Below are 15,489 nucleotides of genomic sequence, written 5' to 3' on the forward strand. Positions count from 1 at the left end.
GAGAATGACAGCCTAAACGCTGCATTTAATCTATTGTTAGACTCGATTGGCTTTGCTCAAAATGTAAATGAGTCCACCCACCACTTTAATCATACCTTAGATCTTGTTCTGACTTATGGTATGGAAATTGAAGACTTAACCGTATTCCCTGAAAACCCCCTTCTGTCTGATCATTTCTTAATAACATTTACTTTAATGGACTACCCAGCAGTGGGGAATAAGTTCATTACAGTAGAAGTCTTTCAGAAAGCGCTGTAACTAGGTTTAAGGATATGATTCCTTCTTTATGTTCTCCAATGCCATATACCAACACAGGGCAGAGTAGCTACCTAAACTCTGTGAGTGAGATAGATTATCTCGTCAATAGTTTTATATCCTCATTGAGGACAACTTTGGATGCTGTAGCTCCTCTGAAAAAGAGAGCCTTAAATCAGAAGTGCCTGACTCCGTGGTATAACTCACAAACCCGCAGCTTAAAGCAGATAACCCATAAGTTGGAGAGGAAATGGCATCTCACTAATTTAGAAGATCTTCACTTAGCCTGGAAAAAGAGTCTGTTGCTCTATAAAAAAAAAGCCCTCCATAAAGCTAGGACATCTTACTACTCATCACTAATTGAAGAAAATAAGAACAACCCCAGGTTTCTTTTCAGCACTGTAGCCAGGCTGACAAAGAGTCAGAGCTCTATTGAGCCGAGTATTCCTTTAACTTTAACTAGTAATGACTTCATGACTTTCTTTGCTAATACAATTTTAACTATTAGAGAAAAAATTACTCATAACCATCCCAATGACATATCGTTCTCTTTGGCTGCTTTCAGTGATGCCGGTATTTGGTTAGACTCTTTCTCTCCGATTGTTCTGTCTGAGTTATTTCCGTTAGTTACTTCCTCCACCCCATCAACATGTCTATTAGACCCCATTCCTACCAGGCTGCTCAAGGAAGCCCTACCATTAATTAATGCTTCGATCTTAAATATGATCAATATGTCTTTATTAGTTGGCTATGTACCACAGGCTTTTAAGGTGGCAGTAATTAAACCTTTACTTAAAACGCCATCACTTGACCCAGCTATCTTAGCTAATTATAGGCCAATCTCCAACCTTCCTTTTTGCTCAAAAATTCTTGAAAGGGTAGTTGTAAAACAGCTAACTGACCATCTGCAGAGGAATGGTCTATTTGAAGAGTTTCAGTCAGGGTTTAGAATTCATCATAGTACAGAATCAGCATTAGTGAAGGTTACAAATGATCTTCTTATGGCCTCAGACAGTGGACTCATCTCTGTGCTTGTTCTGTTAGACCTCAGTGCTGCTTTTGATACTGTTGACCATAAAATTGTATTACAGAGATTAGAGCATGCCATAGGTATTAAAGGCACTGCGCTGCGGTGGTTTGAATCATATTTATCTAATAGTTTACAATTTGTTCATGTAAATGGGGAATCTTCTTCACAGTCTAAGGTTAATTATGGAGTTCCACAAGGTTCTGTGCTAGGACCAATTTTATTCACTTTATACATGCTTCCCTTAGGCAGTATTATTAGACGGCATTGCTTAAATTTTCATTGTTACGCAGATGATACCCAGCTTTATCTATCCATGAAGCCAGAGGACACACACCAATTAGCTAAACTGCAGGATTGTCTTACAGACATAAGGACATGGATGACCTCTAATTTCCTGCTTTTAAACTCAGATAAAACTGAAGTTATTGTACTTGGCCCCACAAATCTTAGAAACATGGTGTCTAACCAGATCCTTACTCTGGATGGCATTACCCTGACCTCTAGTAATACTGTGAGAAATCTTGGAGTCATTTTTGATCAGGATATGTCATTCAAAGCACATATTAAACAAATATGTAAGACAGCTTTTTTGCATTTACGCAATATCTCTAAAATTAGAAAGGTCTTGTCTCAGAGTGATGCTGAAAAACTAATTATTGCATTTATTTCCTCTAGGCTGGACTATTGTAATTCATTATTATCAGGTTGTCCTAAAAGATCCCTGAAAAGCCTTCAATTCATTCAAAATGCTGCAGCTAGAGTACTGACAGGGACTAGAAGGAGAGAGCATATCTCACCCATATTGGCCTCTCTTCATTGGCTTCCTGTTAATTCTAGAATAGAATTTAAAATTCTTCTTCTTACTTATAAGGTTTTGAATAATCAGGTCCCATCTTATCTTAGGGACCTCATAGTACCATATCACACCAATAGAGCGCTTCGCTCTCAGACTGCAGGCTTACTTGTAGTTCCTAAGGTTTGTAAGAGTAGAATGGGAGGTAGAGCCTTCAGCTTTCAGGCTCCTCTCCTGTGGAACCAGCTCCCAATTCAGATTAGGGAGACAGACACCCTCTCTACTTTTAAGATTAGGTTTAAAACTTTCCTTTTTGCTAAAGCTTATAGTTAGGGCTGGATCAGGTGACCTTGAACCATCCCTTAGTTATGCTGCTATAGACTTAGACTGCTGGGGGGTTCCCATGATGCACTGAGTGTTTCTTTCTCTTTTTGCTCTGTATGCACCACTCTGCATTTAATCATTAGTGATTGATCTCTGCTCCCCTCCACAGCATGTCTTTTTCCTGGTTCTCTCCCTCAGCCCCAACCAGTACCTGCAGAAGACTGCCCCTCCCTGAGCCTGGTTCTGCTGGAGGTTTCTTCCTGTTAAAAGGGAGTTTTTCCTTCCCACTGTCGCCAAGTGCTTGCTCACAGGGGGTCGTTTTGACCGTTGGGGTTTTTCCGTAATTATTGTATGGCTTTGACTTACAATATAAAGCGCCTTGGGGCAACTGTTTGTTGTGATTTGGCGCTATATAAAAAAATTGATTTGATTTGATCCAGCTAACTTGGCAAGGAGCTTAGTGTCATTAATTTCTTGTGCACACTGGTTGACCTTTTCATCAATTTCCATTGTCCTTGCCTTATGCAATGTTCCTTCATTCTTTTCACAAAAAAGACAGCTATCACAGGATGTATTGAGAGCAATCTTAGCTCAAGTTTTGACCCGGCTTACAATAGTTTCAGTGCTTTTTCTCTTTATGGCTCTCTCAAGTTTCATGTTGCTAACTTTGCCATAGCAAGACTTATGCCAAACAGCTTTCTTAGACTTTAGTGTGTCTTCAATCCCTTGTCCTTCATCTAATAGGCGTAAATCTACATTTATAGGGAATTCACCTATCTCTTTGAATTTGTTCAGATTGTTTGCAAAAGTAGTATAAACTGAGCCAAATGAGCTTCTGGTACTGTTTGCTGGACATATTAGTTTTTCATCTATGTCAACCTGGCATATCACACACTTTGTCCAGTCAAGTTTATAAGTTGAACTTTCTCTTGCACAGTTTGAAGCCATATTCAGCTTTCCTTCACATATACATCTACGGACAACTACCACCAAAAGTCCAGAATCTAACCATCACCACCAGCTAGCTAGACAGTACATAGACAATTAGACATAGCCCAATGCATTGTTACCAGTCATTCTGAGTGTTGGGCAAGTGTGTGCACATGTGACTGCTGACTACACACCTTGGTAGTGGGCAGCAGTGTGGAGGCCTGGAGGTATGTGCTGGCCTACAGGGACAGTGCATAGTCATTCCATTAGTGAGTCTGACAAGGCTCTGTGTGATCTGAATAGAACAGATTGTTGCAGTATAGGGGTAAGTGGATCCTTAGTACTTATTAAATGCCTAAACTTTATTGATTGCATTCATAATAATATTATTTAATTGTTTTAACAGTTGTAGATGTTGAATCCTGTGCAGCCTATATTTTTAATGGTGACTGCTGGATTTAGGCCATACATAAGTTAGGTAACAATGCATTTTGTATGAAGTTGATACTTACTATTAATTGATCAAATGTCTGAACACATTGTCACAAACTTGAAAAAATATTTTGTATAATATGGAAATGTATGTGTGATTGTGTTTATTGTCTGTTTACAGATATAATTTTTAATAAAGTTTGTATACAAAATCACCCAGCTATTAGTGTTACATTGAATATACAAAGATCCGCTACTGTTAATTGATTAAAAAAATTGTATCTTTAAAACTATTCATGCTACCAGCTTGTAATTAGGCTCAAAATGTGCAGAATAGCCATATTTCCATACAATAGTAATACAATATTTTGCTCTAACTAGTCATAGTTTTGAGTTATTTGCCAAAAACAGATTTTTGGTGGCCATCTTGGACGCCATCTTGAATAACGCAAGAACCATGCAAGATCTGAGGTGGGTCTTGCTGTTATATGAGAGGACATAATTAGCTACATTTGTGCCAAATTTCATGCTTCTATCCGGGAGTGAACGATTCTTCTACATATCCACTGGACTATTAAAAAAAACCTGGAAAGCTCCCTGTTTTCTGGGAAAAAAAAAAGATTAAAGCTGCAGCTGGTTATTCTCAAACACGGTTGCTCTAATGAACATTAGCAGATATGAGAGAGGATGCAGATGTTGGTTTTGAAGCGGGGACTGTGTAGGACTGGCATAGAAGCTTTTTCTCTGAGCCTTTTAGCACATGCGTGCTTCCTGGGCTGATTACATTGGAGCTTGACGCCTTCCAGCTCAACCACAACAAGCTCTGCTGCCTGTGAGGTTGCGTCGGTGCAGGGAGAGGCTCCTTAAAAATGATTTTTTTTTAATTTTTTTAATAAATGATTACATTCGGTCAGAGAGCTGGTTTATTAAAGAAGGACTCTGTTTCATTGAAAGGCAGATTTAGATGAACTGTGATTGTGCCACAAATCACCTGTCAGACAAAAATAAAAAAACAATGATTTCATGAATATTGTCGCAGAAACTGACAAACAGACATAAAAAAATGTTGGAATTTGGGATTTGCTTTGATTTGGGTGTTGCATAGTAAGAAAGCACAAGGTTTGGTTTGGCAGTTTTTGCAGAAAACATTGTTCATGGTGGAGCAAATAAGCTGATTACACACCCTCACTGACTTGACCAAAAACAACAGATTTCATAAGCCAAAAGTGTGCCATAATAATAATAATAACCAGCTTTACCTGTGTGATGCACATACATACACTATTTATTTGTAGGACAGACTGTCTGAGTTTATCCCAGTTATTACTGGCGTGCCTCAGGGATGTCTTCAGGCTCCCAGACTGTTCACTGTTAGCATGGATTGGATGTTGGATTGGGTTGTGGAAACCTGCAGCTTCTGTGTTTTTTTTTTTCTTTAGTGATAAAATGTGTTCTGACCCCGGCCGGCTCTTCTCTGTACTCACAGTACCTGCACTGGAAAAAAATGATCAAGGTGATTCTACTTAAAAACAGAACTGCAGTCACTGCCTTACAAGCATGAGTCAACTCAGCTTCAGAATGTTTTGTTTCAACAAGTTTAAGTTATGAAAGTGGTTTAATTCATGATCATTTGTAACTTAACATTTTGTGATAAAACAAAAGTTATTAACCTATGTGTCAGTGAGGCAGCGGTAGCAGGGTATTGTTTTCACTGTCGGGTCTGTGCCTGTGTACACAATAACTCAAAAACAGCTGGATGCATTTTCTTCAAAGTTGGTGGGAATATTACTTGGAAGGATATCTAGAGGTGATTAGTTTTATGGGTAGTTTGGTCGAAGGTTAAGGTCAAGGAAAACATATTCTAGAAACCCTGGATGAATCAAACTTGGTGGTAAGATTGGATAGATATCTAGAGGTGATTAGATTTTCAACGAGTTTGGGCAAACTCCAAGATCAAGAAAAACATGGTTCTAAAAACACCTTTTTTGTGTATCTCAACAACCAAGAATCCTAGACTGACTGAAAGCACATGTTGATCAGCAAAATATATGTAATTGATTGGTATGAATGAGTTACAATGAAGTCACACAGACGTTTTAGTATGAAGTCATACATTGTCAAAATGAAAGTCATCAGAGGGTGCACAGGCTATGTAATAAGTGGTGTTTACTCATGTTGGAAGCAATTGTACTTGTGTATTCAGATAAAACCACTATGATAATTTTTACAGTGTTTGTATCTGCTGGCTACTTGTGAGATTCCCAGCAACATCCTGGAAATCTCATAAGTTCTGAGGATCTCTGAGAGAGCAGCCCAGTCATCTGAATCAAGCAGTTTGTGAAAATCAAAAGAGGCTGCAAAAAAGTACTTTGCTTCATCTGGCTCGGTCACTCCAGTACTTGTTGAGCTCCGCCACACTTACCCAAAGATCACATTAGCTACAAATGACGATGACAAGCAGCTGGCTTTGTTGCTTGATGGGTGTTCCTGGGACATGCACGTTAGCATCTCCCTAAGCTATAGTAAGTTGTCTCCATGCTTTATGTCATTATCGCAACAGAGCCTGGTGGCTACCGTCTGTGGATTAAGGACAACATAATGCAACATTGTAAAAGTAGCAATTTCAAGTAGAAGAATACATCATCCAATAGACAGACTACTAGGGGAGCTACAACCACTACCTTTGCAACCCCCCCCCCCCATGGACTAAACCAAATAAACTTTTTTAGGTTCCTGAGATGACCCCAAAACACAATCAGGATGTTCCCAAAAATAAAAACTGGCCTCAAGCCAGTTATCCAAGATGGCGTCCAAAATAGGGTTTTTCTCACTAAAACACCTTTAAACAACATAAAAACAACTCCCTAATATGTATTTTAATTATAAGGGTGTATTGGTGGCCATTTTGGATGCCATTTTGAGTCTTAAACCCATAAATGAATTTAGGCACAAATGAGTTTGCTGTGACCTGCAATGGTCTTCCCATTGAATCTCTGTGATATTTAAGTTGTTTATATTTTGTTTAAAGGTGTTTTAGTGAAAAAAAAAAAAAAACACATTTTGGCGACCATTTTGGACGCCATTATGGCTAAGTGGCTTGAGGCCAGGTTTTATTTTTGGGAACATCCTGATTGTGTTTTGGGGTCATCTAAGGAACCTAAAAAGTTGGATTGGTTTAGTCCTGGGGGGGGGGGGGGGGGGGGTGCAAAGGTAATGGTCATAGTTCCCCTAGTAAATGTGCAGTAGATACACCCGTATGAAACTCAGATGGTGGATCAATGCCATCATTCCTCGGAGGAGTTCTTTTCAGACTCGGCACCAACTGCATGTGTAACAATATTTTTTGAATGCCATTTAATTGTTTTCCTGTTCAAAGAAAGCAACCGTGGGCCAACTCAATCATTTCATGCGGACATTACATGAAACATTTAACTTTGATACATTTTGGTGTCCTTTGTAATGATACATTTTGGTGTCCTTTGTCTTTCCAGATCTACATATTGAAAACAACATCTACATATCAGTCTGATGTCAAAAGTAACTCCCTGAGATTAACTTCGTCGGGAAAAGAAGGAGTCATCTTCAATGGAATTGCTGACTGGCTCTATGAAGGTAGTAACTCTTTCTCGAATGTTCTTGTTCAATCTCAGAGCATGACTGACTGTATTTCAATTTATCAGACTGTGTTCAAAGGCATTTGCCTTTTAGAAAATGATAGAACTGTCCATGCTTCAGTTGTGTGTTTGAAATCTTTTCAAGCATAAACAGTGGCAGGAGTTTGACAAGATGAAATTCTTACAGCTTTCCTCTTTATTCTATAGATCCTTTAACTTTCAGTATTGAAAGAAATGTTGTCACTCATTCTTATGTTTATGATATACATTTTTACATCTTTCTCAAATTGTTGATCAGTCATCCCAAGTTATGACCTTATTGGATTGGTTGGTTGTATCAGATAATGGATGTCCCTAAAATGTTTTATTGTCTTTTGTCCTATTCGGATTTGTTATATGGGGAGGTAGGGGTAAAGTAATTATTATCAGATTTCATCATTTTTATCAACTCCGAATGTGCCATCTTAGATATGTTCACTCTGTTGTAAAGCTTTTGAAGCATTTTGGCTTCTGTAAAACAATTTATAGAAATTATTCCAGGTTATATTAATCCCGTGTGAACAGAGAGGTCAGTAATATTGTCTGGAAAAGTAGTTTTCCACCATTTATCTCAAGTATGGAGGCTCTGAAAGATGCATTTTGAAGACAATCACTGTGTCAGTGGCAGCAATTTTTACACTCATGTTTGAGTTGCGTTTTAACAGAATTTCTATAGCAGTCTGTTGAAACATAATGGCTGTGAAATAATGTGATAATTTTCATCTCAGCACCTCACCACTGTGCATTCACTCAAGCAGAGCACTCTGTTTGTATGAGAGGTATTTGCACCACCTGCTTTTGCACACTGAGCGTGCACCTCCGGATGAAGCACCTCCACGCACAACCCAAATAACAGGAAAAAAGTGAAGTCATTCTTATGTTTATGATATACATTTTTACATCTTTCTCAAATTGTTGATCAGTCATCCCAAGTTATGACCTTATTGGATTGGTTGGTTGTATCAGATAATGGATGTCCCTAAAATGTTTTATTGTCTTTTGTCCTATTCGGATTTGTTATATGGGGAGGTAGGGGTAAAGTAATTATTATCAGATTTCATCATTTTTATCAACTCCGAATGTGCCATCTTAGATATGTTCACTCTGTTGTAAAGCTTTTGAAGCATTTTGGCTTCTGTAAAACAATTTATAGAAATTATTCCAGGTTATATTAATCCCGTGTGAACAGAGAGGTCAGTAATATTGTCTGGAAAAGTAGTTTTCCACCATTTATCTCAAGTATGGAGGCTCTGAAAGATGCATTTTGAAGACAATCACTGTGTCAGTGGCAGCAATTTTTACACTCATGTTTGAGTTGCGTTTTAACAGAATTTCTATAGCAGTCTGTTGAAACATAATGGCTGTGAAATAATGTGATAATTTTCATCTCAGCACCTCACCACTGTGCATTCACTCAAGCAGAGCACTCTGTGAACCATGCACCAGCACATGCAGATTAAAAATATTCCAAAGTTGATGGGGTGGGAAACATTTGTATTGTGTTTGTATGAGAGGTATTTGCACCACCTGCTTTTGCACACTGAGCGTGCACCTCCGGATGAAGCACCTCCACGCACAACCCAAATAACAGGAAAAAAGTGAAGTCAACACATAGCACACAGAAGTTAGAGGCCACAAAGAGAAGTCCATTCTATTAATCATAGCACTTTTATTTTCTCCTGTTTTCATGGAGTGATGCAGTGCTTCAGAACTGATTATTAAGTGGCCACTCCCATCACTGTCATTTATACTGAGCTTTCTTATTGTATGCAAGTTGGCCATAAACATTACAGATGTAGTTTGGTAAATTGCATTACTCGCACGCACGCACACACACACACACACACACACACACACACACACACACACACACACACACACACACACACACACACACACACACACACACACACACACACACACACACACACACACACACACAGAGTGTGAAGCTGTTTAACAGTGTTATTCAAGAAATTATGTTGTTTTTAAAATAGTAAATGCTCTGGCTTTTAAATAGATCACAGACACCCTCACTGTCTATAATCAGAGCTGTTAGGCTACTCAGTGGTGTCTTCTCCCTTTATGTCAAATAGTACCCAGGTCTAATGACATGTCTTTCAGCATAATTGATCTTTCTTGTACTTTGAAATAAGTTTCACTTCAGTTCATATTACTTGAGGTCAGTCACTAAAATGCTCATATTTAAAAGTTGAACATTTTTTTAGGATTACATTTGGCTGTGTGTGCATAAAACGGGTTATTTGTGCTTGTGTGTGTGTATATGGGGAGGGAGCGTTAGTTGATGAGTAAGGATGTGGTACACATTACATTTGATGTTTTACCGCTCTTCTGTTTTGTTCAAGTGCTCAGTAATAATGCTTAGTAATTTTATTCAAAGTGATTTACAGTTGATCCCCCAAGCAAGGTGCTCTCCTACACCTGGAGCAGCTTGGACTTGAGTGACTTGCTGAATGACACTTTAACAAACACAGGAGTAGCTGGCCATGATCTAAAGGATAGCTCACACTATCGATTGAGCTATGGCTGTACTTTCTTGTGAAAAGTGTTTTAACCTGCACTTTCATTTGAAAAGTGCTACAATAATAAAGTTTATTTTTGTGGTATTATTTTGACCTGTGACCTGGAGCAGTCCTTGGAAAGCTTATTAAAGAAATCCAGTGATAAATAGGAACTAGATGTCAGATTATGAAATGTTTAGAAGCTGCTTTGCCACCATTTTTATGAATACTACCTGATAAAAGTGATTAAAAATTCATGGTTGTTCTTTACTACAGATAGCATCACCCTGCTGAATGGGCAAAGTTATTTTTGTGCATGTTATCCAGTGTGTTTCATGTAAAAACCACACATACATTTAGGAGCTTTGCTCAGAGAAAAGAAGGGTATACATATAGTATATTTAAAAATTGAGATTTTGAGAGGCAGCCTCAGTGGTTGCATTGCTGATTTTTACCCGAGGCCATCAAATACGGCTATCGGGTATTGCAAAGGCTTTGCGTTCGTCCACCCGTCCATCCGTCTGAAGTGATTTAGAAGACATTTAGCGGGTGTTCATATATTATGTAAAAGCTAGCGACAAATAAAAACTTAGAAAACTGAAAATGTTGTTTTTGTAACCTGATAGCACATCTATTTTAACCTATAGATAGATAGATAGATAGATAGATAGATAGATAGATAGATAGATAGATAGATAGATAGATAGATAGATAGATAGATAGATAGATAGATAGATAGATAGAGGGAGGGAGGGGGGGTTCTGCATTGTTATTGAACATGTATAAATTGTACGTAAGACAGTAGGATCTTAATAATTAAACAACTGCAAATTATAAGAAAACACAATACTCATAAGACCAAGGGTATTTTAGTATTGCATTATATTTCTTAATCTGTTGAATTTTTAAATGTATTTGTAAAGTACAAAAACCTAGCAGTAAATGGTGTTTGACTCTAAAAGTATTTGTTTTTTGTTTTTAGATCTGGTTCATGTTGATTGATTTATGTTCCATGTTACTCTACTTACAGATGATGAGTCAGGTTTCCATCATGGGTTTATTTCATATTCTAGACCATAGGTGTCAAACTGATTCCAGAAAGGGCCAACAGGGTGCAGGTTTTCTTTGTAACCACCAACTCCAGCAGCTGATTTCACTGATGAACTCTTCCCATCTGCTCAAAGTGATGTTCATCAGTGAAATCACCTGCTGGAGTTGGTGGTTACAAAGAAAACCTGCACCCTCTTGGCCCTTTCTGGAATCAGTTTGACACCTATGTTCTAGATTAAGATGACTGTTCAAGACCCGTTGCCTTCATTGGTGCTTAAACCACTTCAAATCTGTCGTGGTGAGGCCCTGAACGCAGTGTTTGTGATGTTGTATATTCACTAGAAATCTACACAGTGGCAATGTATTAATTCATTCATTCATTCATTTTTTTCCACTTATCTGGATCTTTGACCAAGCAGCTCATTCCATACTTCCTTATCTTCAAGCAAGTCCTCTAACTCTTCCTGGGGGACCCCAAGGCATTCAGAAGGCAGCGGGGAAATATAATCCCTCCAGCATGTCCTGAGTCTTCCCCAGGGCATCCTCCCAGCTGGACACACCTGGAAGACTTCCCTAAGGAGATGACCAGGATCCTCACCAGATGCTAAGACATTTTGGAAAATGCAGTGATCATTCAATAATCCAAGAGCCAATTATTTTAAGGTTTTCAGAATTTTTCCATTTTAATTCTTTTTTGTTGCGGTTTGAAATATTTTTGTGAAGATTTTCACATCACCCCTAAAGTAATGTTACACATAATATGCTTGCTAATGGAGCGATTAACCCTCCTGCATCTCTCTCTCTCACTCTCTCTCTCTCTCTCTCTCTCTCTCTCTCTCTCTCTGTACTCAGAAAGCCACCGTGTTACATTATTATGGACAAAGACCTGCTCATCTTCTGCTACATGGGCTTTTGTATTATTGTCATTTAGTTTTATGAGATAATGAGGTTCTTGCTTATTGTTTCTTGGGTGCAAAAATGGATTATTGACAAAATAATCTACTTTACAGCACGTCTACACTTTAAGAAGATCCCTCTGAGTCTCGGATTATTTGTATAGTTTAATTGCTCTCTTCACACCTCAGCAGTTGGCACACAGTAATAACTGTGAATGACACACAGCACCAGTGAAGACTGTGACGCAGTGTTAACCTCAGCCCACGACGCAAATGCAGTTTTTACTCCTGGTCTGATTGTCACTTTGCTTGCAGAGATCGTTTGCCCTGCCACTGTTGCCAAAAACACTAAAAACTACACCTTTGTGTGATTGATCGAGGGCACTGACATTTTCTAAAATAATAAATTCTAATTTTAAAAATTCTGTTACTAAATGCAACCTGTTCAGTGATTGCTTTTGTAATTTTCCACAACTATGAACAATACTAGCATACAACACACTGGCCACTTTGGTAGGTACACCTTGGTTGCATTGGATTGAGCCCAATTCTGCCTTCAAAAATCCTTAAACTCCTCATATCATATACAGTGAGTCCAGAAAGTATTCACAGCACTTCACTTTTTACACATTTTTGTTATGTTACAGCCTTATTCCAAAATGGTGTAATTTTTTCCCAGAAAATTCTACTCACAACACCCCATAATGACAACATGAAAATTTTTTTGTTTGTTTTTATAAATTTCCATGTTTAAATTCATTATTTAAATGAAAAATAAACAAAATCTATGAAATCACATGTACATAAGTATACACACCCTTTGTTGATGCACCTTTAGCAGCAATTAGAGCCTCAAGTTTGCGGCAGGACTCAAGCTTCATCAGGTTGGATGGGGAGCGTAGGTGCACAGCCATTTTCAGATCTCTCCAGAGATGTTCAATCGGATTCAGATCTGGGCTCTGGCTGGGCCACTCAAGGACATTCACGGAGTTGTCCTGAAGCCACTCCTTTGATATCTTGGCTGTGTGTTTAGGGTCATTGTCCTGTTGAAAGATGAACCGTCGCCCCAGTCGAGGTCAAGAGTGCTCTGGAGCAGGTTTTCATCCAGGATGTCTCTGTACATTGCTGCATTCATCTTTCCCTCAATCCTGACTAGTCTTCCAGTTCCTGCCACTGAAAACATCCCCACAGTATGATGCGATCACCACCATGCTTCACTGTAGGGGTGGTGCCTGGTTTCCTCAAAATATGCCACCTGACATTCAAGCCAAAGAGTTTAGTCTTTTACTCATCAGGAGAATTTTGTTTCTTATGGTCTGAGAGTGCTTCAAGGTGCCTTTTGGCAAACTCCAGGTGGGCTGTCATGTGCCTTTTACTAAGGAGTGGGTTCCATCTGGCCACTCTGCCATACAGGCCTGATTGGTGGATTGCTGCAGATATGGTTGTCCTTCTGGAAGGTTCTCCTCTCTACACAGAGGAATACTGGAGCTCTGACAGAGTGGTTCTTGGTCACCTCCCTGACTAAGGTCCTTCTCCCCCAATCACTCAGTTTAGACGGGTGGCCAGCTCTAGGAAGAGTCCTGGTGGATCCAGACTATGGGTCATTATTGCATCAAAAGTATTTGCAAATGTGTATTTTGATCCACAAATGTGTAAAAAAATAAAATAAAATCCATGTGTGTGTAACCGTGTGTCTGTGAAAAATGGGCCACTCGATTGGATGTGTTCTTACACGTGACTTTTGCTACAGTTCTGCTGCGTTAGATCTGTAAATACATGCAGCAATTTGTACTTGTGTGGAGACTAACCACCAGGGGGCGCAAGCACCAATGATATTAGTCACCACTACCATTTTAAGCCTGTGGCAAAATGATTTCCTTTGGGATCAGTAAAGTTTATCTTATCTTAATTGTTTCTGTATCCTTCTCCAGATTTGTGCCCCAAGATAATACTTTGTTGGAGTTCTACAGATAATTCCTTTGCTTGGTTTGTGCTCTGATATGCCACTGTCAACTGTAGGACCTTTTATGTGTGTTTCTTTCAAAATCATGTCCAATCAACTGAATTTACCCCAGGAAGGACTCCAATTAAGCTGTAGAAACATCTCAAGGATGATCAGTGGAAACAGGATGCACCTGAGCTCAATTTTGAGCTCAATCTTCATGACAAAGGCTGTTAATACTTATGTACATGTGATTTCTTAGTTTTTTCCCACATTGTCATTATGGGGTATTGTGTGTAGAATTTTGTGGGAAAAAATGACTTTCATTCATTTTGGAATAAGGCTGAAATATAATAAAATGTGGAAAATGAAGTGCTGCAAATACTTTCCTGATGCACTGCAGAATTTTAGCAAATCATCTTGACCATGTCTTCATGCCTGGATGCATTGATTTTCTGTCATATGATTGTCTGATTAGATATTTTCTATGTTGAACAGTTGAACTCTTCACCTAATGAAGAGGTCAGTGAACTAGATCACCTCCTTTGCAGCAAGTATTAAATATCAAGCAGGTTTGATAGGAATTTTACTTGTTCATTTTCTTCCTTGAAGACTGGCAACAGAGTGGTTCTGATATTAGCACAGCAGAAAGAACAGAGAAGTTGCCTTTTCGATTGCTCAATTTGTTTTCCAACACCAGTCCAAGAAGGAATGATTTCACCAGCTTTAACCTGTTGTGTTTCTAAACAGAGGAGATCCTTCAGACCCATGTGGCACACTGGTGGTCACCTGATGGAGAGAGGTTGGCCTTCCTTGTCCTTAATGACACTCATGTCCCCAACATGGTTTTGCCTCGTTTCACCGGCATGACGTATCCCAGAGGGAAGCAGTACCCTTACCCAAAGGTAACCAAATGCTTGAAGAAATACAGAATATCACATAATGTGCTATTGTCAGTGCATTTACAAAAAAAAAAAAAAAATCATCTACTGTGATTTGTCCTTTTAAAAATTTAAATCAGATGCAAATATTACTTACTCTACTATTTTGCAACCTAAAATAAAAAAATTAAATAATAAAGTATTTCTGGTAACTCATCCGACCCTATTATCTGCAGACATTTATTACACTGTGTTTGTGTTGTTAACTTTGGTTAAAACAGTGGCAAGTTTTTCGTTGTGCTGCTCCTGAAGCAGGGTCGTACTGACATCCTGCGGGCTACACCTGCCATGGCCACCTACTGTGTGGACATGCTTTACCACGGTGTCTGGACTTTTTATTTATTTTGGCAAGGCTAAGTTACAATGCAGCTGGCACAAGACAATTTTTATAAATCAAGACCTGTTATGTATTTGTGTTTTCTATTTTTTGTTTGTTTTTGTTTTTTATTTGTATCCAAGAGGTCAAATTAGAACCAACTTTTTCTGGAGAATATTATTGTTTGTAATGTGGTTGAACCAAGAATCCAACATGACCTCAAGTGATGCAAGTTCACCCCGTTGAAGGATATTGCGAGATGGTGAAGACGGGCGTGACCTGGATGTATAGTTGGCTTTGCTAGAACTGAATTTACTTATGTAAGTTTAATAAGGGTTGCTCCAACCAATCTTAATCCACACAGGACAAATTCCAAACGGGAATCAAGAAATCAATGGAAATACA

At 38.7% G+C, this 15,489-nt stretch overlaps 1 protein-coding gene across 2 annotated transcripts in view; it reads left to right on the forward strand.

Annotated features, from left to right (window-relative positions):
- LOC117524075 (inactive dipeptidyl peptidase 10-like) overlaps nt 1–15,489 on the forward strand; it is a 643,233-nt gene that overhangs the window by 566,841 nt on the left and 60,903 nt on the right. For both annotated transcript variants that reach the window (XM_034185800.1, XM_034185801.1), the window contains exons 8-9: nt 7,256–7,376; nt 14,578–14,732. In XM_034185800.1, the coding sequence (XP_034041691.1) occupies nt 7,256–7,376; nt 14,578–14,732 (276 nt within the window). The remainder of the gene's footprint in view (nt 1–7,255; nt 7,377–14,577; nt 14,733–15,489) is intronic.

The sequence above is a fragment of the Thalassophryne amazonica genome, chromosome 14, assembly GCF_902500255.1.
Source record: "Thalassophryne amazonica chromosome 14, fThaAma1.1, whole genome shotgun sequence".
In the NCBI taxonomy this organism is placed as follows: domain Eukaryota; kingdom Metazoa; phylum Chordata; class Actinopteri; order Batrachoidiformes; family Batrachoididae; genus Thalassophryne; species Thalassophryne amazonica.